Source organism: Fukomys damarensis, unplaced genomic scaffold, assembly GCF_012274545.1.
Source record: "Fukomys damarensis isolate Sample0158 unplaced genomic scaffold, DMR_v1.0_HiC HiC_scaffold_37, whole genome shotgun sequence".
Classification (NCBI taxonomy): Eukaryota; Metazoa; Chordata; class Mammalia; order Rodentia; family Bathyergidae; genus Fukomys; species Fukomys damarensis.
In genome coordinates, this window is record NW_022900949.1 from 59,281,454 (window position 1) to 59,306,710 (window position 25,257).

At 38.9% G+C, this 25,257-nt stretch overlaps 1 protein-coding gene and 1 pseudogene across 1 annotated transcript; one reads left to right on the forward strand and one right to left on the reverse strand.

Moving 5' to 3' along the window:
* The first annotated feature begins 1,203 nt into the window (after positions 1 to 1,203).
* LOC117284488 lies at positions 1,204 to 1,693 on the forward strand (annotated as a pseudogene).
* Positions 1,694 to 11,695: 10,002 nt separating this feature from the next.
* LOC104861654 (myosin light polypeptide 6) lies at positions 11,696 to 12,215 on the reverse strand. The gene has a single exon (XM_010623163.2). The coding sequence runs from the start codon at positions 12,164 to 12,166 to the stop codon at positions 11,711 to 11,713; it is 456 nt and encodes a 151-aa protein (XP_010621465.1). The 5' UTR covers positions 12,167 to 12,215; the 3' UTR covers positions 11,696 to 11,710.
* Positions 12,216 to 25,257: the final 13,042 nt, after the last annotated feature.

Consider the following 25,257-nt stretch of genomic DNA (forward strand, 5'->3'; position numbering starts at 1 on the left):
GTGAGATTAAGCTTGAGGTTTGTAATACGGGTATATGGGCCATCCAAATAGATCAGTCTTTTTTTTTTTTTTTTTGTAGGTAGGGAGTATGGAATCAGGAGTCAATTCACTTTAGTTTGGCTGCCCAAGGGTTCATAAAAATACCTAGAAAGCACTTATTCAGTGGAACTGTAAAGAATTTTTCATCCATAAGATCACCAAACTTGGATAAAGTAGATCACTCTCATTTTCACTGCAAAAAGATCATTTTACTAAAAATTTTTTAATGAATACCCTCAAAGAGCTATTAACACTACATTATTAAGAATTCTCTCTTTTATTACTCGAGTGTGGGGAAGGGGTGGCGAGCCTATAGGCATGCCACACACTCGCAAAGCCCTCTCTGTTGGCGTGTGAGTAAAGTCACCTCAGCAGCTGAACATCGGATCATCAGGCGTAATTGCGGAATTGACACTTTTTGATAAATAAGTGGGTTTGGGGATGCAGTTGGGTACTAGGTCTCCGAAAGGTTCACCATCACTGGTAACTAGGGCTGCAAGCTGGGCATGGTGGTGCATATCTGGAATCCCAGAACTCAAGAGACTGAGGCAGGGCGTCACTGAAAGTTCAAGGCCAGCCTGTGCTACATAATGAGTGCAAGGCTGGCCTGGACTAGGGTTAGTGAGATTGCCTTAAAGAGCGGGAGCAGGAGGGGAGAGATGCACAGGCGTTCGTGTGATGATCTCAAAGGGAGAAAGCCTGTGTTTCCCAGAGGGCATGGCACCATGGATTCTTCTACTGTTAATGCTGGATGAGGGCCGTAAAGATTTAGGACAGTTTTTGAGGTCTGGGCAACAGGAAGACTTCACCTCGCTTCTTCCTAACATCTGTCTTTTATTTTGCTCTTTAAATTACTTATATTGTGGGTCTCCAATATTAGAGAAGGCACGTGAGAAGTAAGCTGTGTCTTACGCAAGTTAGTATTAGGATATCAAAATCCATCCACTTTTCTACACATAATGTAAATGTATCCTTCTTTATGTTTGAGTAGTATTCAAAGCCTATGTGCATTGCTGCCTCTTTACTAATTTTCCCCACTGAAGGATGTTTTAATGAAGTGCGTCTAGCATTGGGGCCGGCTCTGGCTTGTGAGCCCCGCTGAGGAGCCGGAGCTCGGGCCGCAGTTGCCGCCTGGGCTCCTTCTCTCTGGCCCCTCAGCAGCCTATGGAGTTTGAGGCTGCGCTGCTGAGCCCCGGGTCCCCGAAAGGGCGGCGCTGCGCCCCTCTCCCGGGCCCTACACGGGCCTCAGGCGCCTCACAACTCCGGAGCAAGTCTTTCAGAACATAAAGCAAGAATATTGTCGTTATCGGAGGTGGAGGCACTTAGAAGTTGTTCTCAATCCGAGTGAAAGCCAGCCTCACTCCTCAGCGCTCACGGCACCTAGTTCTCCAGGTCCCTCCTGGGTGAAGAAGGCCCAGCCCGGCTTTACCCTTCACAAGTTGGAATAATATGTAAGAGGCTCTTAAGAGACTGTGAAGATAAAATTCGAGAGGAATATGAGCAAATCCTTAACACCAAATTAGCAGAGCAGTATGAATCTTTTGTGAAATTCACACATAATCAAATTAGGGGGCGACATGGGACAAGGCCAACAAGCTCTGCATCCAGAAGCTTTCTTGCACATCTGGGTACCAGGTTTGACCTCAAGAGATGACTGCCACGCACGTTTTGCAACTGGTTTGATATCACATTTCAGCTCCAAGCTTTGCATCCTGAGAACACTTAAATGTTTCTGCAGGTCCATTTTATACAACTTGAAAGACCTTAAAACTTTCTGGTTGCCACAGCATATCTTTCTTTTCTGCTCATCCAATAAACAGCTCTGCCCTACTGGGATAGATTTTCCAAACAAAAATACCTGGAGCAGCAGCTTAGCAAAATATGCCTTCAGTGGCACTCAACAAGTGGAGTTTCCCCAAGCACAGTTCTGTAAGAAGAGTGTGTGAGAGTGTGTGTAGATGTGTGTGTGTGTATCTGAAGTTATTGTGTTGTGCAAATTTGTTTGATCTTGGGGATTCTGGCTGTGAATTGGTGCACGACAGTTATGGTTAAAAACATTTGCTTGGTCTAGAGAAGATCATTAATGTTTTGCCTCCATATAAGTTGTAACTGGATTGTTTTATGCGTAGGTGTTATTGTTAAATACAGGGACTGTTTCCAGGCACAAAATATGAATGGTAAGTTAGGATGGACATTAGGTGTGATTATGATGCTACAGCAAGGGTCTGCGGTGCTAGATCTACAAATGTGTGGTGAGAAATTAGAACAAACTGGAGATAGGCCTTGACACAGGGACTCTGCCTAGCCTGTTCGAAAAACACTTTGACTCCAAGCCTTAAAATACCCCGTGCAGTCGGCCCTCACCTCATTCACACAGTTGGAGAGCTCCCTAAATACTGAGCCTCTAAAGGGAAAAGATCTCCCCTAAAGCAGGAGCACAACAGAGGCGAGCAAGGGACTGGGCCAGGCGCTGGTGGCTCTGCTACTTGGGAGGGGCCGCTTCATCTTTGCCTCACGGATTAAAACAGAATTCAGATCCCTTGGTCAGGTTCCCCCACACACTTTTCTGAGACGTCCATGTTCAACCGTTTGAGCTTTGTTCTGGCAACCCCTTGCCCGAAGTTGCTTATAGGCTGTTCTTCATCCTGTTTCCAAGGCTGGGGAACAGAAAGTAGCCTCTGTTTGAAGGAGGTGGAAGTTAAGTATTACATTTATTTTTTGCTGTGACTTGTTCAGGACCACATTTTAAAAAATGCCTTGTTTCCTTTATTATTGTTTGTGGAAAGGAAAATTCTATTAAAATTGTTTTAGTTTGAATATAGAATAGTTTTTTTTTAAATTACGGCTTATTTTGAAAGATTCTGAGTTAAATGTATGCCAATACCTTTCAAAGTAAGGTAATACTCAGAGACAAAATGTTCTGATCAAATGGCTTAGAGAAATTTCTGGAATATTCACATTTGAAGATTCCTTATTAATGAATGTCTTTGACTTAAATCTAACCCAAAACTGCAACATTATTCTTTGTACATTTTTATTATACAGTGCTAACAAGCTTAGTTACCAACAAATAAAATACTTAAGCTAAAAATAAATAAAATAAAATAAAATAAAGAAGTGCATCTATTATAATCTTACAGAAAGACAATTTTGTATTAGCTTTACTTGTTGACCAAATCAAACTTCTAAATATAAATTCCTTTAGTATTACTTTTCTTAGGGGTTTTAGTTATATAATAACAAAGGCATCAAATATTGGACAGGAACTTCAGAGAAAAACCCAGAATGAAAAAACAGATAAGAAAAAAAAGGTGGGGGGATTAAGAGAGACACTTGGGTATTCATGACTATAGAAAGATCAAAATAATGATTAGTGATTAGTTAAATACTTTAGGCTAATTTTGAGAGGAAGTATTAGGCAACCACTTTCTTCATCATATTCCTATTACTTTTACTTGGGAAGGTATAACCCAATGTTAAAGATATTTTTATTTAGGGAGAAAATTATAGACTTACGTTTTTGTAGAAAAGCTTTGCTTGAAATATGTATGAGAGCAGAATGATTGATCAGAAAAGAATGAGCTTCAATTAGTGGTCCCGAAGAAAAGGTTGTAGATTTGGACAGAAATCATGTCTGAGGGAATTTTAATCCTATAACTTCAGTGTTTTAGTTCTCCAAGGGAGGAGCTGCTAGAATTGTGTAGGAGTTAAGGTAGAGATATTGTCACTGGCATCAACTGTAATGGGGTAAAAGTTAGATGCAATTTGAATATATATATTTCTCCCAAGGAATTTGAAAAGAGGAGTAGAAGCAGGTTCTTTTTTTCCTGAGTCCTGTCATATTTTATTTTCAGGAATTTCAGATTCAATGGGTTTAGACTGAAACACAAAAGATGCAAAAATCCATAATTCTTCTTCATTAGTTCATTCAGTATCATGTAATTAATTCTTATTCTGCTTGATGAGTTAGTGATTTCATGAATCCAATTTCTTCAAGTTTTGAAAAATTCTTTCCCAGTCCAGAGTTATTGGAAACCAATACTTGTCATAATTATTTCTATCCTTCCATGAGTTTTCTTGTAGATGTAATACCTCAGGATTACAGTTGTTTCACAAAAGCTTCCAGAAAGCCATTTAAATATCAGTTTAAATATGGATATGACTTAAAATAGCCATGGGTAAAGATTTGTTGACATCTCACAACTGACAATTTTACATTAGAATTATAACTGATGACATATACCAAAATATTTCAGATTTCTATGAATCTCATCATTTTGGAACACATATTAATAACACATTCATACAACTGCTACTAATATAAGTTAATTATCTTTTCTTATTTTGTAATACTTTACATGGAATTTTTAAGTTACTTTTGAACTTAGAGCAGCCTTCTAGAAATCTCAAAATTAGTTTTGAACAGAATAGACCTAATTTAAAAATTTTACTTAGGAATTTTGTCAAGCATATAAAAAGTTTAAAAGAAGTAGCTAAACAGGATCATTATGAAATAAAACCAAGGTAACAAAAAAATTTCAAGGTACAAAGCACAAGAAGTTGCAGCCTTTATTTTCTAGTCTGATTACATAAAAGTCAAGGAGAACTTCTCAAAAGTTTCTATTAAGAATAATAAATGCTGCAAGTAAGCTCTGCTGTTAGAGCACAGGAATCAAACCTCAGTTCCAAATACCCAGTGTACCTTCACTATCAGTGCTCAACCTCTAAAAAACCTATTGTGGACACCAGGCTGTGGCTTGCCCCAGGGAACTCCATGTTATAAAGCAGCATTTTATCAGAGTGCAAGTGCTAAGACAGAGTAACTTATTAACTTATCTGTGCAAGTACATAACCACCAGGTATTGACCCACAGAACTTATCCGAAAGAACCCCTTCCCCCATCTGCTCAGTACAATAATAAGAAACAAAGCAATAAACTAATCATGCTAATAAGACATTACAACCTATGAACTTACCACATGAAATTAGGGGCAAATGGACTTCTCAAAAGCCCTATCAGGGAAACCAGGCACATGAGCTTATGGGGCATACCAGATGCAACCCTCTCACCTAGGACCCACAAAAGGAGGAACATTCCAAGGCTTTGTAGTGCAGCAATAGTGATGGTTACCTGTTCATTTGTTACTGGCCTTGCTCAGAAAAACTACCACGGTGATAAATATCCATCTGTCCTGGTTTTTCCAGCCCATGATGCATGTCCCACTTTGAAACTGCTTGCCATTCAGGCCCTGGGCTTGAGAGCTCTGTACCTTCACAGTTCCTTACCACTGGGGTTTCTTAACCCCTTGCCTTCCCACCTGCAGTGACTCTTTCACATTTGTGTCTGCTCTTTGCCTTTGCTCTGTATAATGTCTCTTTGTATCCTGTGGCTGCCTTCATCCTATCTTAGCCTTTCTGTAATTTATCTATCATTGGGTGAAGTGTGATGTGTGATTTTTGTGTTATAGAATATTATTAGTAAAGATTGGAATAGAATAAAAGAATTTATGATTGCCATGGTCATGATTACCAAGTGGAATCAAGAGTACCTGGTGACAGCCAGGTGTGGTGCATACCTGTAATTCCAGCACTGGAGTGGCCAAGGCTGGATGATCATGAGTTCAAGGCCAGCTTGCTACGTGGTGAATCCCAGGTCAGCCTGAATTACATAGTAAGACCTTGTTTTAAAAAGCAAAAAAAACCAACCTAAAGTATTAAAGCTGACTGAATTTATGTAGGTTGTAAATTTAAACTATTCAACAAATTCTGACATTGTGTGAAGACATAAATATGTCTATTCTATGTCAATGGCATAGCTCCCTCATAGCACCTATAAATAATTTCCACCGACTAATCACATATGACATTTTCCATAAGATCAATTCCTTTCTGTAATTCAATTGGGACCTCCTCAAATCATGATTTGTGTAAATCCTTAGTTTTGTCCTATATCTCTTTCCCCTATCGTGGAACTATCAATCCTTTTATAATTTCTTTGTTTGTTTTTTACATTTACTGCTTTTTTTTGTTTTGTTTTTTGAGACAGGGTCTCTGTATGTAGTTGAGACTGACCTGGAACTCACTGTGCAGCCCAGGCTGGTCTCGAACTCACAGCAATACTCTTGCCTCAGCCTCCTGAGTGCTGGGATTACAGGTGTGTGCCATGATCCCTGGCTATCATTTTATAATTTCTTTGTTTTGCTCAAAGTGTTCCAAGCTTGTGGAAATAATTCAGCTTCCAGGTAAATGAAAAATGCAGAATACCAAATAGCCATTTTCAGGAAAGAACTTCTCCATGATAGTTAAACTCCAAGAAACACAGAAAAAGGAAAGCTATTAGAGAAAAACATCAAGTAACTTATAAAGATAAGCCTATCAAAATTACAGCAGATTTCCCAACACAAATTTTAAAGGTGAGAAGAACTTGGAGCAATGATTTTCAAGCCCTTTAACAACCTTCAGTCCAGAATAATGTGTCCTTAAAAACAATTTTTCAAAATTGATGAAGAAATATGGAGGTTTCATGATGAAGACCACACTAAGAAATCTATGTCCACCAAACCATAACTCCAGAAAATACTCAAAACAATCCTATTCAGATAATGAGGCCAGAGACACCAAAGAATCCAAAAGAAGAAACACTGAATAGTTCTACTGAGAAGAAAGAATACAGGCTGAGTAGTTAAAGAAAGAGCAAAATAAAGGAATCAGCAACAGAAAAATATTGCAATGTTAAGAGTCAATAAACACCTTTCAGAGACAACTCTTAATGTAAATGGTCTTATTTCCCTAATCAAAGTACACAGATTGGCAGATTGGATAAAAACAAAACAAAACATAACTAACTATGTTGCCATAAGAGACATACCTCACCCATAAAGAAACACAAAGGTTGAAAGTGAAAAGATAAAAAACTATACTCTATGCAATAAGAGCCCAAATGAAGCAGGACTAGCTAACCTATCTTCAGGCCAAATGGAATTCAAGAGATCAAGAAGGTCACTGTGTAGTAGTAAAGGGGACAGTTCAATAAGAAGTGATAACAATTGTAAATATATGTGCATCAGAGCATCCAATTTCATACAACAAATACTCCTGGGCATAAAAGGTCTGATAAACATCAACACAATCGTAGTGGGCTCTTCAGTACTCTCACAAATAGGTTCAACCAGATCCCCCCCAAAAAAATCCACAAAGAATTGTCAGAGTTAAACCACACCATCAAACAAATGGACTTAACAGAAATTTAGAGTGTTTCATCCAACATCAATAGAAAACAGATCTTTCTCAACATGACATGGAACTTTCTCCAAAATAGAACATATCTTAGGCCATAAAGCATGCTTAAATAAATACAAATGAATGTAAATAATCTCATACATACCATCAGATCATAGCACAGTGAAACTAGAAATCAATGGTATAAAACATCAATGAAACTATGCAGACACATTGACATTAAATGATTATTGAGTAATAAATGGTTCACAGGAGAAATTAAAAAGTGACTAGAATCAATTGACAAAGGCAGCACCAAAACCAAGAGAACACAATGAAAGCATTTCTAAGAGGGGAATTTATAGTTGTAAATGCACACGTTAAAAGAGATATATCAAGGACTGTGGATTTAGCTCAGTGGTTCCTTCATCTGCTTTGCAAGCACAAGGTCCCAAGTTTGATCCTTTCTTGGAAAAAAAAAAAAAAAAAAAAAAAAAAAAGAGTTATCTCAAATAAATAACCTGGTGATGTACTTCAAGGTCTTGGAAAAACAAATGTGATCCCAACCTAAACTAATACAGAGGAGGAAATTATAAAGATCAGAGTAGAAATCAATGAAATTGAGATTAAAAAGTACAAAGAATCAAATAATCAAAGAGGTGTTTTTTTGAAATAATAAACAAAATTGACAAGCCCTTAGCCAAACTTACCATAAGAAGAAAAGAGGGTACTGATGCAATTAGAAATGAAAGACATGAATTTCAAAACAAAAAAGTTTAAATCACAATGGACACCACCAAATCCAGAGGATTGTAAGAAGTGACTTTGAAAACTTATATTCTAATATATTGGAGAATATAGAGGAAATGGTTAAATTCCGAGACATATACATTGCCAAAACTGGACTAAGAAGATATAAAACTCCTAAATATGCTAATACCAGGCCATGAAATTGAGGCAGGAATAAAAATCCTACCAAGCAAAAAAAGTTTAGACTCTAATGAATTAATTGCCAGATTTTACCAGAATATTGAGGAAGAATTAATACCAATACTTTTCAAACTCTTCCATGAAATTGAAAGGGAAGGAACACTGTGAAACTCATTCCTTGAGGCTAGCATTTTTCTGCTACCAAAACCAGACTAAGACTTAACTAAAAAGAAACTACATGATAATTTTGTCATTGAACATAGAAGCAAAAGTCCTCAACAAGATACTTGCAAACAGAATACAACAAACCATTTAAAAGATTATACATCATGACCAAGTTGGCTCTTGTGGCTACATCCTATCCAGTCACTGTGGTAGGGTGACCCCAGAGATCCTGAAGTGTAGTTGTTTTGTGACTTGTGATGCTCAGAGTAGTTCCAGTGTTAAATAGTAAACCTTTTCCTAATATGTCTTCTGGTTATATCACTCCCAAATTCGGTGGCTGCTGCTGTGAATTCCTTCTCTAGCACTAACCTGTCATGTGAAAGTTTTACACTTCAGAGTAAAACACCATGTTTTATTTACAGTTTACAATAACCATGGGCTTTTCTTGGGGCTAGTGCTGCTGGTCTGCTGTTTCTCCCAGAGCCTGCCAACCCTCTCTAAGGCCATCCCATGTTTAAGGCCACAGGAGCTTCTCCCTGAGAGCTGGGGTTAGCATCCCTAACTATAGCATTCTCTTCTTTGCATAACCTTCAGTTTCTCTTTAGTTTCTAGCTTTCCTGTTGGCTCTTGCTTGGTTCTTAGAACTCTTCTTCTTTTTTTGTACACTGAGTTGTTTTCCAGGTGTCTCAATTCCAGGTCCTGGAGAGACTGTATTTTGCTGCCAGCCTTTGCTTTGCCACTTTATTCTGGAATTACGTAAAATTAAAAATGTTTTTACACAGCAAAGGAAACAGCTGACAGAATGAAAAGACAACATATAGGGGGAATTTTTTGCTAGTTACTCTTCAGAGAAGTAATATCTAGAATATAAGAAGAACTAAAAAATTATACCCCCTTAAAATAAAAGACTTAATAAAAACAGGCAATTAAAATTTCCCCTTTTCAGAAGAGGAAGGACAATAAATATATTTTTGGCCATTAGAGAAATGAATATCAAAACACCTCCCCGAGATTTCACCTTACTCCGGTAAGAATGGCTATTGCTAAGAACTCATAAAACAACAAATGCTGACAAAGTTGTGGGGAAAAGGGAGCCCTTCTACATTATAAATCAGTAAGTCAGTACAACCACTATGGAAATGAAGATTTCTCAAAAAACCAAAAATAAAAATTCCATTTGACCCAGCTGCACCTATTCTGGGTAGCTTCTCAAAACAGCTAAAGTTGTCCTATTACAGTGATATTTGTATACTCATGTTTATGGCAGCACAACTCACAAGACCTAAATCATGGAAGTGGGCTATATACCCATCAACAAATGAATATAAATGGATTAACTACATGTGGTATGTATATATAATAAAGTACTACTCAACTATGAAGAAGAATAAATTTGAGTTATTTGTAGAATAGTGGATGGATCTTGAAACCATAAAACTCGGTGAAATAGGTCAGACACAGAATATTAAATATTGCATAGTTTGTCTAGTACAGGAGGCCCAAAATATAAATAACGAGCACAAGAAAAGAGACATATTTAGAAATAGGGAGACAGACTCTGTAGAGATGGTAAGGGGATCCACGGAAGGAGGGAGACAGGAGAGTGGCGGGGATGGGGAAGTAAAAAGGATCAAGATGCCACGTATGCGTGTATCAGTCCTCAAGTTGAATGTGATCACTATGTATTGCAAACATATGCCAATGAAATTCTTTTTAAAGATGTCTGAGAATATAGCTCAGTGCGAAGGTCCTGGGTTCAATCCCTAGTACTGAAAAAAAAAAAAAAGAAAGTATCAGAGTATATAAACTTGGAACATTTGTGTAATAATCGAGTTTAGTATTGTAGCTATTTAGAAATTACTCAGAACTAATGAATATCTACTACTTCATTCAACATAACATGAATTTAAGATTTCAATTTACTATACTGAGGAAGTAGCTCACTGGTACAGTGTCTGCCTTGAATGCATGAGGCCTTGGATTCAATCCCTAGTACTGAAAAAAAAAATCAAGCTATCATCAAAAAGGTATTTGAGCGTCCGCCACCTTCAGCGCCAGAGGGTCTTCTTGGCCATGCCCTCCCCAGCAGAGTTCCCACCATCTTCAGCACCAGAGGGTCTTCTCCGCAGTGCCCTCCCCTGCTGGCGCCGCTGCTGCCATCTTCAGCGCTAGAAAGGTAGCCGCGCGGGCACCCCCAAACCCCCCAAACCTCCCCCCTCGCGCTTTTAGACCTCCTGATTGTGCCAGTCTTTGGACCTACTCTGTAGAGGATTAGAGGCACAGGTGGTCATAAAGAGTATTTTCTGGCACTTTCAACTTTGAACATCTTTAAAGAAGTGGTGGGGGAACTTACAGTAGAGCTGAGTGGAGTTCAGCCCTTCAGGAGTTCGGGGAACTCAGTCTGGGCCTTGCAGCCCGAGCTCAGTCTGCTTTGTGGGGTTCTGCCACCAGCTAGCTGAGGTCAGGGGACTCGGCTCTGCACATGGCAGCGCATACTGAATATTATGACAGCAGTGATATAGTCTGAAAGAGGCCCTTTAAACTCATTTTTGTTTCTTTCTTTTTTTCATCCTACTCTGCAAATTTTTTTCTTTTTGTTTTCTTTCTCTAACTCAGTCTCTTACTCCAGTATAGTGTCCCTCATCTCTCTTTCTGTTTCTGCTCTTGTCCTAATTCAGATTTCTTCTTTTATTATTTTTTTCTCTTTTCTTTATGTTCTTTTCTTATGTTATTCTACCTCACTCAGGGGTTACTATATTTCTATTTTGTTTGTTCTTTTTGAATTTAACAATTTCCTGACGATTGTCTGGTCATTCTACGTCTTTTGGCTTCATATGAAACCTTCTCTAATTCTTATACTTATCTACTCCTCTTGTCTTAACTTTGTTTTAAGCCCCCATTGTAAATGGTAAATATCCTTGTTGAAAAGTTTATTTACTGTAAGCATATTTTGGATTGCTTCTTGATCTTAATTAAATTTACATGGTTTGAAGGTGATAGATTGATGACTACCATAAGTGGTGAATGTGCAAATTGTGCTTCATTATATGGTGGTGCTGATTGTATCAATTAGGATAAAGGATTGTGATTGATTCAATGAGCTGTTTTCTTCAGTATGATGAAAATGAGAATGTCTATGAGTCATTATAATGAGACCCATGGGCTGCAGCCCAACTATATCAGGAAGATTTTTTTTTTAAGGGGCAAAGTGCAAGTTTATTTGGTGAATGCTAATGGCAAACGTCATCCAAGAAACCAGATAGGAAAGGGTCTGTGACCAGGGACCTTAGGAAGCCTCTGGGGCCATGTACAAATCTCACAAAGGGCAAGGCATGGGCTCGGGATACTGGGAATGTCTTCAGTAATTCAGCACCATCTGGACAAGCTCTTCATAGTTGATACAACCATTGCTGTCCTCATGCCCTGCCACTAGCATTTCCACTTCCTTCTCGGTCATCTTCTCCCCCAGTGTGACTAGGACAGGACGGATTTCAGCACCCATGACAGTGCCATTCCCTTCCCTGTCAAACACCCGAAGGTCTTCAACATAATCCTCATAGGTTCCCTGGTCTTTGTTCTTAGCCACAGTCTGCAGCATGGGCAGAAAGTGCTCAAAGTCCAGTGCCTTCACATTCATCTCATCACTCTTGGGGTTCCCCAGGACCTTGAGCCCCTCGGCATTGGTTGGGTTCTGGCCCAGGGCCCTCATCACATCCCCACACTGGCTGTACAGGATCTTGCCATCACCTGTTCTTTCAAACAGCTGGAAGGCCTCCTTGAACTCTGCTGTCTGATCCTCAGTAAAGTCACACATCTTGACTGCCGAGCTCTGAGGGACCTGCAGTAATGGCTCCCACTTCTGGCCCAACCCTAGTCTTAGTGCCAGGAAGATTTAAGTAATAATCTAAAGGTTAAACTAAGGATAACCCAACAACAATAGTAAAAATGAGAAAATACTTAAGCAAGATACAGGGACAGACTTCCAGTTCACCAATAGCAAATAGTGGGGCAAATGAGGATGAAAAATCTGACAGTGAATCATCAGGACACCCTGAACTCAAAGCACAGGAAGTAACAAAACTGACTCTAGAGAAATATAAAACCAAAGTAATTTCCCAGATAATCATAGAGATGACAAGCAAAATGAAAGTTATAATTCATGACTGTAGAACAGAAACTGAGAGGAAAATAGATGAGCTCAGGACCATGATAGAAGCCATGAATGCCCAGCATAAGAAAGAATTGGAAATAATAAAGAAATGGAATCCATAGAACATATTCAAACAGATATCTAGGAGATTAAAAACTCCATTGAGAGTGTTCACAAAAGAATAAAAGAGTCTGAAGATAGAATCTCAGGTATAGAAGATAAAATTGCAGTCAGTGACCATGAAAAGAGAGGTCTCTTAAAAACAGTAGGGGATCATGAGAAATTGATACAACAACTCTTAATCGATACTAAGAAGAATAACATAAGATTGATAGGAATTCAAGAAGTAATAGGAGAAAACGTAAATGACTTAAAAAAGCTGTTCACAGAATTAATTATAGAAAACTTCCCAAACAGAGGGGAAGAATTTGATGTACAGAAAAGTGAGGCATATAGGACTCCAACTAGCTGTGATCAAAAAAAATCTACACCTAGACATGTAATAATCAAAATCCCAGAAACCCAACAGAAGAACAAAATACTACAAGCCATAAGAGATAAGAAACAAATTACATGCAAAGGAAAGCCTATCAGAATTACAGCAGACTTTTCAATACAAACCCTTGTGAAGGGAACAATTCAAGAGGAAGAGATAACAAATAATTTATTTTTAATTTATTGAGTATGTCAGAAAGTAAATATGCTTTTTTTTTCTCTTTTCTTCTTTTTTTCCTTTTTCTTTTACTTCCTCTGATGCTGGGGATTAAACTCGGCACATTGTTCTGGCTAGGCAGGTGCAGTACTATTGAGCTAAATCTCAGGCTTTACATTTCATATTTTAAAAATTTATCAACACATTAATCTTTGTCTTTATATATTGGTCTACCAAATTGATGAGTTATTTTGGTTCTCATTTTCTTTGCTTTTGTATTTGAGAATTTATGAAATCTGTATATATGAGTCGTATGAAAAGTATTAGAGTCCATCTGTCATTTTCCTCTTTCATCTCTGCTTTCTATAAACTTTCTTTTCTGTCACTACAGCTTGTTTAGTTGGAAATTTGTTAAGATAAATGTTATTATGTTATCGATATATCTTTGTACTTATTTTCTACTGATGAATATTTTTAAGTAAATTTTATTATAACTATACTTAATCATTAATATCATTTAGTATCTGATACATATTACAAATTCTCCAACTCCTTCAAAGATGATATTTTTTTTTTGTCAAATTATACAAATCACCAACATTCCACACATCACTGCACTATTTTATTATACCTAAGTATATATTATTGTAGAATCATGAATGTGGTAGGATTGTGCACATTTGGCATATTGATAGTTTCTCTGGCAACCTTATGATTTCTTTAAGTTACATGCTCGACTTCATAGTCGTTCATTTGGGAAGAATATTACATATCTATTGGTGTTAAATTCTATCATTATGCTTATAAAATATAATAAAAATAAGTATGTGATATAGTAAAATAGAAACAGAAAAATCTGAAAAAAGGGTATTTGAAACAATGAAATGTTCACTTATAGAGTCTTATCTCCTTTATACTTGTCTAATTCATTATTTTTAACAACTCTGCTTGGATTGCTCATAGAAATTTTATGAGGCATCGAACAAAGTGTGCTAGCCATAATCTCCAGGATTTCCCTGGATTTCCATAGTGTGTGGATGTTAGGAAGGAATCGCCCGAGCAAGAACTCTAAACATGGGTATTTATTTTGCTCAGAAGACATAGCTGCTTTTTCATTGTCCAACAATATTAAAATAGTTTTATTTACTTAAGATTTCCCAAAAGGAGTTGGGTTCATGTTATGTTTTTTAAGTCAACTTGGCGGCATCTAGACAATAGACAAGCACATGTGTAAACATATGTATCAGCCAGCTTTCTTGTGGCTGAGACACAATACCCAACACTCTCAATTTAAAGAAGGAGAGGTTTAATTTGCTCACAGTTTCAGTCCTGCTCAGCTGGCTCTAAATCAGAAACATCGAAGGGTACGGTGGAGCAAAGTTGCTTAGTTCGTAGCGGCCCAGAACAGAGGAGAGGAAGAGTACAAAGTGGAAGGGGTGAGGGATCAGACATAGGCCCCAAGCTCGTACCTTTATGATTCAACGAGACACAACTAGAACTGTGCTCTACCAGTCCCTGGAAGAGATCCCAAAGCCAATTAAGTTGATACTCCACCCTAACTGCTACAGCATGTATGTAGAGCACAGGTATGGATGTAGTACAGAATACGCAAGTGTTCACATGTATTCACATGTACACATCCATGTACACACACATACATACAAAAATGCAGACAGAAAACAAAGATCTTAAAGCATTTCTTTATATTCTTCACTTGCTAGCTTCCAAGTATTTTTTCTCCCCCTTTAGGCTCTCAATCTTCTGATTACCTCCTCCATTGCTCTACACCCCATTAACCCTAAACTTTCATTTGTTTGTTTTTGCGAGAGGGTCTTGAATGTACTAGTTTAGGGTGGCCTTAAACTCATGATCCATTTGCATTCCCAAAGATATGATTCTTAGGTGAACCAGGTAGAAAATTTTCATCTCAAAAACATAAAATTTATATCCAAGTACAGTTATCTACTGAGACAAAGAAGGATGTAGGTAAAGGCCCAATTAAGACTAAGTGATTACTATCAAGGATATACTCATAAGTGAAATAAATAAGTCACACGTGTAATTACCGACTAGTTTCTCTGGTGTAAAAAACTGTAATAGTACATAAGATCCTAATGATATAATTGGCAATGTGAAATAGGAAGAAAAGGGCTAAAGGTGTAGGGAAAGTGGGAAGGGTAGGGGAAAGGTAATAAAGGAAAAGAAAAAAGTATGAGAAAATGAAAAAACGGAAATGAAGTGTTTGTAAACGGGGAGGGGAGGAGGGGGTGAAGGGAGGGCAGGGACAAGGGGAAAAAATGAGAACCAAGACCTGTCGTGTAGAGGTACAAGATCCCAGTAATGAATGTAACTGTACTGTGTACCAATAAACTCAATTAAAAAAAAAGACTAAGTGATTAAACTTGAGGCTTGTTACACAGATTTGTTTATGTCCTTCCCTATGGTAAGAGTCTGCAGAGAGAAGAACACCATTACAAATGGAAATTTCCTTTATAGATATACATTATTTTACAAAGATTTTCATAGTAGACAACTAAAATGCCTGAAAGTTGTACTTTAGACTTATTTGGTAGACTAAGTTTTAGATTAATCTCAGTGCCACGCAAAATAGCACTGCGGAGACTGGTAATGTGGGTTGCAAAAGAACATATCAAGACAGAAACAAAGTTTTAAAGAAGTTTGTAGATCTGCTTTAAAGCAATGGGTAAAACACAAAGGAGGTCTACAGAAGGAGGGATGGTATTTTTTTTATTTTTTTATTATTTTTTGAGACAGGGTCTCGCTATGTTGTTGAGACTGACCTGTAGCCCAGGCTGGTCTCGAACTCACAGTGATCCTCCTGCCTCAGCCTCCCAAGTGCTGGGACTACAGGCGTGCACCTCCATGCCCGGCCAAGCGATGGTATTGTTTTGTAAAGAGAAAAGCATGAACTGGAAGGAGGGAATGGCTTGCTGAATCTGTTCATAAGCAGTCATGAGATGATGGCACGTTCTTCTTGGCTTATACCATTTTGAAGGATTTTATCATATAGACACATAATTTGTACCTAGAGTAACACACAAATGTGTACATAAGGCGATTATATTAACCAGAGCTGTATATATAACCTTTAAGTTACCAAATGTTAAGGTTTTATATAAGGATGGGTCCAGTAGTTTTTATAGTAGAAACTATAAAAGGTTTAAAAAACCTATTTTTTCCTGTAGTTCCAAATTTTAACCCTTGCATTTCAAATGGGACTGACAGGAATAACCAGCAAACAAATTTGAATAACCAGTTTTCCCGTAAAGACACCAACATTTATTAGGGGCTTATCCATTGGCTGGAGCAAGAGATTATGCTAGGGAAGTGAAGTGGAAAAAATGAGCTGCTTGTGGACATTCCTTTCCAGAGTGTTAACAATGGGCTGGGTAATCACTTTTATGTGTCTCAGAGAGCCCCAAATGCACACAGGGTTTAGGTTCGCTCAAGATGTGTGCCACCCACCCATCATAGGTATCTTCTGAATGAGCTCTTAGAATTCCATCTAACCCAGGAATTAGGTATGTTCTTCCTTCTGAGGTTGTTCCCTGCAAGACTGCTACATGTCGTGATGTCAGCACCACCTGTTGCCTCTGGTAAGACCTAAGACTGTAGCCACCTCAGGTCACCCAGAGTGGGGAGGAGGGAGCAAATGTCTTTTCTCGTCTGAGTCCAGAGATCCTCATGTAGATGAGTTTTTAATGGAACCGTTGCAGCAGCCTTTGGATTTTTAGCCTTTATCAAGTCAATTATCATAAAAATATCCTACAGACAAAAGAAAACATAAAACAATTCCATTAAATTAACAGTCATCATAGACACAGATTAACATGCAGTTAGACAAGAAAACATAAACATAAAATAATTACATTAAGTGCATTTTTAGCAGCATTGCCCATATTGAATCATAATAATGTCATCATTTTAGTCATTACTTTATAGCTATAATTTAGACTAATCACTCAGGACTCCTGTCACTATGGGGTTTCCCTATGGTACAGACATAAATTTTAACAAAGCTCTCCTATATACCCTGGTTTCGTTTCTTTTCTTTCTTTTTTTTTTTTTTTTGGTACTGGGGATCAAACTCGGGACTTTGTGCTTGTGAGGCAGGTGGCAGAATCACTGAGCTAAATCCCCGGCCCTTACCCTGGTTTCTTAACCTAGCTTCTCTTTGCTTTTCACAAAGCACATGCTTATCCAGGTAATTAAGTCAGGTCTATCATGGCCCTTTTATCCCCTCCTTTTGAATGTCTACCATGCAGTAGCAAAACACCATTTTAAAATGACAAGTAAATTCCTTTGTCAAAACTGAATGGCCTAAATCCAAGTATCATTCACTTTCCCGACACTGGGATAAAATGCCTGAGACGAGCAACTTGAGGTGAGGGTTATTATGTTCCAGAGGGACCAGTCCATGTTTGTCTAGCCCCAAGGCAGAAATGGCATCATAGAGGGTCTGGTGGAGGAGAGCTGCTCAACCCATGGCAGACAGGAAGCAAAGAGAGAAGGGAAGAGTCAGAGACCAGAACACACCCTTCTTCCGGGTCACACCCCTAGGAAACAGCTAGCCCCCCCCAACACAAATTTCACCTATGAACTCAATGGATTAGTACACTGATAAGTTAGTGCCCCCGAAATCCATCACCTCTGAACACATGAGACTTTGGGGGGCATTTTACATCTAAACCGTAATAGCTCAGAAGCTCAAAAGAGCTTAAATGTCAAAGATATAAGAGAGAGCCTACTGCAGAAGTTTTCAGTAATATTTCAGAGGTTTCCAATACTCAAGTCTTGTGTTTTCTAATCAGTGGTAGAGAATACAACCCAAGGAACTAAGGTTATGACTTACCAGAAGGAGAACACCCTGCCCAAGCGGTGGGCATGTAAAAGTGGAAGAAGAGGCAGTGGGACTTGGAATCAAGAAAGATAAACTGTGAAAGGAGACTTAAAAAAAATATCCTTCAGTTTTCTGTGAATTAAAAAAAATCTTACTAAGTTTATCAGTAATTTTAGGTATACAATTTAATTATATTAATCATTGGGATCTTGTACCTTTACATGACTTATCTTGGTTCTTGTTTTTCTCCCTTCCCAGCCCTCTCTTCAGCCCCTCCACCCTTCCCAGTTTATAAAGTCATTGTTTCCATGTTTTTCCTTTTCACATATTTTTTTCTTTTCCCTTTTCCCCTCTCCCCGACCCCTCCAACTTCCTCTACTCTTGTAGACCTTCCCTTCCTATTACACAATATGAATTATACATTTTGATCCTTATTTACACTTTTAGTTTTTTACACCAGAGAAACTGTTTGGTATTTACACGTGTCCTGTTTATTTTCCTTAAGAGTATGGCCTCAATGTGCATCCACGTAGCTATAAAAATCTCTACTTTCTCATTCTTTAAGGCTGAGTAGTACTCCATTAAAAATATATCTTTTTTTATCGAGTCTCCAGTTGATGGGCAGTTGGGCTGTTTCCAAATTTTAGGTATTTAGAAAGGCATGTGCGGCAAGCTTATCACAACTGGGGATCCTGTGACGAGGCCATGAAGGCCTGAATATAAGGGACCTCGGAGACCTTTCCTAGATTGCAGGAGAAAAGATCAGAATGTGGGGTGATAGAGTGTAGGGTGCCACTGAGAACCCAGACTTACTAGTCGAGGAGCTTGTATGAAGGCCAAGTGATAACGAAAGGACAGTTTTCTTTTGAGAGTACAAGGATCTAATTTTGTCCAGTTTTTGAGTATGTATTCCAGGGGTGAGTCAGAGAGACTAGGGACTGCGAGACCCTTGACGGGCCACGCTGAGGTAAAACGTCTGCCCAAAAAGCCTCCTTCAAGGGAAATGGACCTCCCGTTTTGTCCACAAAAGAACAAGGATGAGCTCTAGACTTTGACCACCCGCCGAGACTAGAGGGCTCCCTGGTGCTGTGGACGGTGGTCTTGGGGCCAACTTTTCTGTGTGGTCTGCCCAAGTCAGGCTCAGAGGGGCCCGATCGGAATTCCCTGCCATGAGGAAAGCAGTGCTGCAGAGGGCTGCAAAGGGGAGCACAAGGCAGAAGCCACCCTGCATCGGAAGTGTGGGCGCCCCAGAAAGTGAAGAAAGTGGCCCTTTGGCAATGTGGACTTGCTAGGTGGACTTCCTGATCTGTTGCGCTTGGGTCACACTGCAGAGTGCTCCAGCAAGAAATGGTTGCAAAAGGAAAGGAGAGCCTCACATCAAAGGACCAAAAACCTCTGGTGATCACACTCCTGAGGATGGTAGCGGGTCGGCATCAGGCCCGATAACGGCTGGATCTCACCAGACGGTTGCCCCAGCCTGAGAGTATGAGCTGTCACTGCACCAGTTGGTCACTCTTCCAGAGGGGAATCGGGAATGGCAGAACAAGGTTCCCCCAAGGGCCACTACAGTGCTGTGCAAAACATTGCATAGGAGGGTAACGTGAGCAGTAAAATAATCTAACTTTCTTTAAAACAAGTCAAAGGTTAATAGATATGCTGTAAAGTGGCAAGTAGAAACATAAGCAGAAGGTGTGAGTGTTACTGGTGTTGAAATCCAGGACCTTCACACTAAACTACATCCCCAGCTCTTTGTTTATATTTTAAATTTTGACACAGGTTCTAAGTTGCTAAACTGCCCAGGCAGGGCTCCATATTTTGACCCTTTTTCCTTAGTCTCCCAGTGCGCTGGGATTACAAAGGTGTACCACCAGGCCCACACTTCCGCAAAATGTTGTTTGTGCAGTTGGTCAGCCAGAGTGAGTCATAGTTTTGTTTCAAGAAGGCCACTCAACTCCGTGCCACAGCAGGCACCAACCACATCCATGAGCTCATTGTCAGCCTGGGTAACATAAGGAGACCCTGAGTCAAAAGAAAAGAAAAAATAATTGTTTAGCTTGTTCTTACATCATTGACTTCAAACAATAGAGCAAAGAAAGTATTTTCTGTTCTGGCTTGACTTGAGGCTTTGTGTTACTTTCTTTTGCTATTCAAGTTCTGGAGCAGCAGGTAGAATTGGATACATGAGCTTAAAGGATTAGCTTTCTAAATTATTCTTCTCTTATTTTAATTTATTAAAGGGTTCAGTTATTTTACTTTATTTTAATGTATTTTAATCACTGAATGAATTAATTCTTTTTTTTTTTTTTTTGTGGAACTAGGGTTTGAACCCAGGGAGCACTGAGCTGCAGGTTTGTTTTATTTTTTTATTTTGAGACAAGGTCTTGCTAAGGTGGCCTTGAACTTGCAGTCCCCCTGCCTCAACTTCTTGAGTAGCCAGTATTACAGTTATGGGGCACTATTCCCAGCTTGTCCAGCTTATCCAAAGAATCTTGTAGGGACGCAATCTTAAGAGTCTACAGTTTTAGCATCTGTTAGCTTTAATATACCAGTTGCAATGACTCTCTATTGTAATTGTTTAAAATATTTTGTTTCTAATTTAGATTTCAAAAGACTAATTTTGCCAGATCACTAAGACATGTCAACCTTAGTAAGTTTAACCTGTGTTCATAAAAATATGCATGATTTGGCCCGGAATTTCATTTCATTTTTAATTTTTTCTCCCCCAACACTTTTTGTTGTTGTTATTTTGCTGTGTAGCCCAGGCTGGACTTGACCTTACCATGTAGCCCAGGTTGGCCGGAAAGTACTGTTTTCCTGCTTCAGTCTTTTGGGTGCTGGGATTACAGGGATGTGTGCCTGGTCAGTGACCCCATGGTCATGGGCTACACATTTCTTAGACAGAGTATCAGTGTTCCTGAAATAATGACCAAAGAAGTTTTAGAATGTTTACTTCTCACAGTTTAGAATTGCTCTCCTAGTCAACCAATGCCAGGAGCAAACAGCATTAAATTTCTGAGTAAATATCCAAGTTATAATTATAGCAGATGACCACAAGATGTCACTATGAGCTCAAAGTATTTCAGAGAAAGTGACCTGAAGACAAAACAAAACAGACTGTGATACTGAATCTTTTTACTGATATATTATCACATTTTAGGGCTTTCCTTCACTGTATCGGGGACATCATTCCAAAAACCCTCTGGTTTTCTAGATTGGCACTTAGGCCACAGATATCCAGAATGCCAACTTATAAATCCTAAACAGAGGCTCAACAAACCAGAGGGGCCACGGCCACATATGTGAGTGCTCTGTTCTATGCCTCGGTTTCAGAGAGGAGGTGCTCCCCTCGGTTTGGTAAGTGTCAGCGGGACTTCTGTTGCCATACTTGGCCCCAAGAGAATTTTTCCCCCTTCTGCTCCTTCAAAGACTGGAGGATGCCACCATTAGCATCTTATTGTTAAACCCAAACTGTTGAGATTGAAGGACTTCTGATGAAGAGGTCCCTTAAGCCATTACAGATGCCAGCTAGAGAAAGGACCAGGTGCTGGGAGCAACGTCTGCAACCACCAGCAGCACAGCTAGGTAGCAGTTAGAAAATGTCCTGGCACCAGAAATGAGAGCATGATCTTTAAAGAAAATTTGGCGAAGGAAGGCATAAGCAAGTAGTTTATCTTGATCATGCATTAGCTATGGATAAAAGGGGCAGATTGCACAACCAGAAAAAGCTGTAGGATGGGAGAGTGGTCCACAGGAGATGCAACTGATGTTCCTGGGTTTGTTGGAGCTGAAAACAGGTGCCCAGGGTATTGTGATGGGCTTTGAGTTAGAGTTTTGACGTACACTCAAAAGATCATGAAGTTTCAACATGCACTCAAGTGATCCTTTGCTCTTGACCCATAGATTCTTAACTGGTAAACCTTTTCCCATCTCTCCTCCCCTTTCAGTCTCTGACCCTTGTAGTCAAACTTAAGATGAATCAGAATTTTCTCTTATCACGGCAGCAATTAGATATTCTACGAAAGACTTCAAAAAGTGGCCTTTTAAGAAATACAGTGAAAGGGGAGCTTCTTGCATTCTCTTGGCTCCTGTCAGACACAGTTGATTGATTTGACAAGATAATGATAGTAGCTCAGATGGTTTCCATTTTTTTCTTTCGCCTTGCTTTGCTAAAAGAATTTCAATTTTTTTAGGTTGGTGAGTAATAGCCTAGAAGTTTGAGAATCTGGGAAGATAGCCAAGAGATATCACCCTCATAAAACAATAGCCATCAGAATCAAAAGGAGGTATTAACTAACTTCTGAGGGCAGAACACACTAAAGTGACGGCTGGTAAGTGGGGAACACTTTAGATCCCAGCAGCAACTCTCAAAGTGAGTTGTAAATAGAAAAAATTCTGGAAAGAAAGCGTTCCATGGTAAAAGTAATTTCTGCAAATATTGAGTAAAATGTTAAAAGTTTCCTTATTGTAGGAAGTGAACTTCTTTTTAAAATTAATTTATTGGCATATTTTAGATATACATGATAATGACATTCATCAGAGAGAAACTGTACCTGTCCGTGGCATATGTTGATTCTTCTTTTTTTTCTGTACTTTTTTATATATAGCAGTCTTTTTTCCCCAATCCCCTCCCCATCCCTCCAACACCTCTTTCCCTCCTTAGGTCACAAAAGCTGCTTCAGTTTTTCTTTCTATGCTCTTCTTTTTTCTTTCCCCTGCCTTCCTTTTGCCTCTTCCCTCTTGTTATCCTTCCCATTTAAGATTTTCCTCCTGTTCCCAGTAGTTATTATACACCTTGGACCTTATTTACCCTTTCATTTTCTAACGCCAGAGACACAATGCAATATTTAGACATATGTGTCTGATTTATTTCCCTTAAGAGTATGGTCTCAAGGTGCATTCACTCACCTAGAAATGTCTCGCGTTTATCAGCAAGTGAACTTCTAAGAAGAGCAATGGTATGCAGAATTTTGCAGATGTAGTTTACCACAGAATCACTTTTTGTGGGGAAATTTAACCTTGGAAAAGTCCATAGGAGAGTATTTTCTTACTTTCAATAGGAGACTCGGATTATTTGCTTATTTACATTTCTATTAGTAAATTCATTTGTTGTGTGTGTGTGTGTGTGTGTTTGTGTGTTTGTGTTGCTCTGGGTTGGATTCCCAGCACTGCAAAAAAAAATTATTTTTGAGCCTGTCCAGGGGTGCATGTGGGAGGCTGAGGCAGGAGGATTGTGGATTTGAGTCCAGTTTGGCTACATAGCAGGAGCCTATATCTATATATATATATACCAAAATGAAACAAAAACACCAAAAAATCTCCTCCCAAATCCCATAAAGTTTTGTTTATTCTATAAACTTATAGAAAAATTATTTATAATACCAGTTTTCAAGCTACAGTACAAAGAAATAGTAATAAAAGTGGCATGGTACTAGAACAAAAATAGACACGTGGATTAATAGAACAGAATAGAGGATACAGAAACCTACCCAATTATATTCAAGTATTTGATCTTTGACAAAGTGTTCAAATGATATGTTGGAGGAAAGATAGCCTATTTAACGAGTGGTGTTGGGAAAATTGGTTACCTCCTTGTAGAAGAATGAAACTGGACCCTTATCTCTCACCATGCACTAAATTAAAATCAAAATGGATCAAAGATCTAAACATTAAAACAGAAACATTAAACCTTCTGGAAGATAAAATAAATAAAACACTTGAAGATACAGGTGTAGGAAAGGATTTTCTAAACAAAACCTTAATTGGATGAGAAACAGCAGCAAATGGGATTATATCAGACTAAAAAGCTTCTGTACAGGAAAACAAAAAAAAAAAAGAAAACTCAATCAGTAGAATGAAGAAATTCCTACAGAATGGGAAAATTTTTTGGCCAGCTCCTCAGACAAGGGACTAATATCTTCAATATGCAAAGAACTCAAAACAATAAACAATAAAAATTCTGGCATGGCTGTAGTGCAAAAGGAACCCTGCTGCCCTGTTGGTAGGAATGCAAATTAGTACAGCCATTTTGGAAATCAGTACGAAGATTTCTCAAAGAATTGACATTAGAAATCCCATATGACCCAGCTATTCCTTTGCTAGGTATCTTCCCCAAAGAACTTAAGTCATCATGATACAGCGATACAATGCATACCAATTAATAGCAGCACAATTCATGGTAGCTAAGTCCTGGAAGCAGCCTGTATACGCATCCTCAGATGACTGGATAAACAAAACGTGCTATCTATATATAAGGGGACACTACTCTGCTATAAATAATGATGAGTTTGAAGCATTCATAGCAAAATGGATGCACCTTGAATGAAATAAATCAGACACCGAATCTTAAATCTTATGCTATCTCTCATTTGAGTGAGCATAAAGAAGATGATAAAGGATGGCTAGAAAGGGACAAAGGGACAGATCTCATTCAAGAGGTAAATGGCCCAAGGAGACAAGGACAAGGGGTGAAGAGTAGGGGAAAGGGAGATGAGAGGAACAATGCTGTGCCGTGTACAGGATCCCAGTAACTCCAATCAGTGTGAACGTAACAGGCCGTAGCGTATGCTAAGACAAGGAGTAACAACAAGTATGAAAACGGTGGCAGGGGAACCGGAGGAGGGGGGAGGGAGAGGGGAGGGAAAAGGAGTAATAATAATAGAAAAACCAAGCTGTAGCCACTCCCTCAGATGACTGTGAACTGCATGAAGGCATGAATTACAAGCATGTACTAATAAAATAATTTAAAAATTATTCATACAAGTGGATTGTAACATATCGGCGCATATGCTGTAATTGCAGTCTGAGGAGACTTGAAAAGGAATATGAGACAGGGTGCAGACTGCCCCGGGCTCCACAGGTGTTTCCTATAATGAGCCTATTCGGCTCCTGGATCTGTCATAATACAGCACCACAGTCAGGAGATGGTTTAAACAACATAAAGGAAGAGGGTAAAGGGACCTTGACCAGAGACCCTGTGAGCGTCTGGTCCTGATTGGTCAGTATCTGAGCTCAGTTGCAGGCAATTCATTGGTCAGCTTTGGCTACTAGGATGAGGAGGTTTTCAGGCTGATTCTTGCTTGAGTTTGTGTTAGGGGGATGTGTTTGTAGCTATTGTGTTTTTAACTCTGGAATTCCATGTCAGTCCTGGGTCCTCGTTTTATGTCCTTGTTTGGTTCTGCTGTGAAGTCTGAAGCAGGCATGATACTTGCGGGCTCCCTTCCCCAAATTGGATCGTTTTATCCT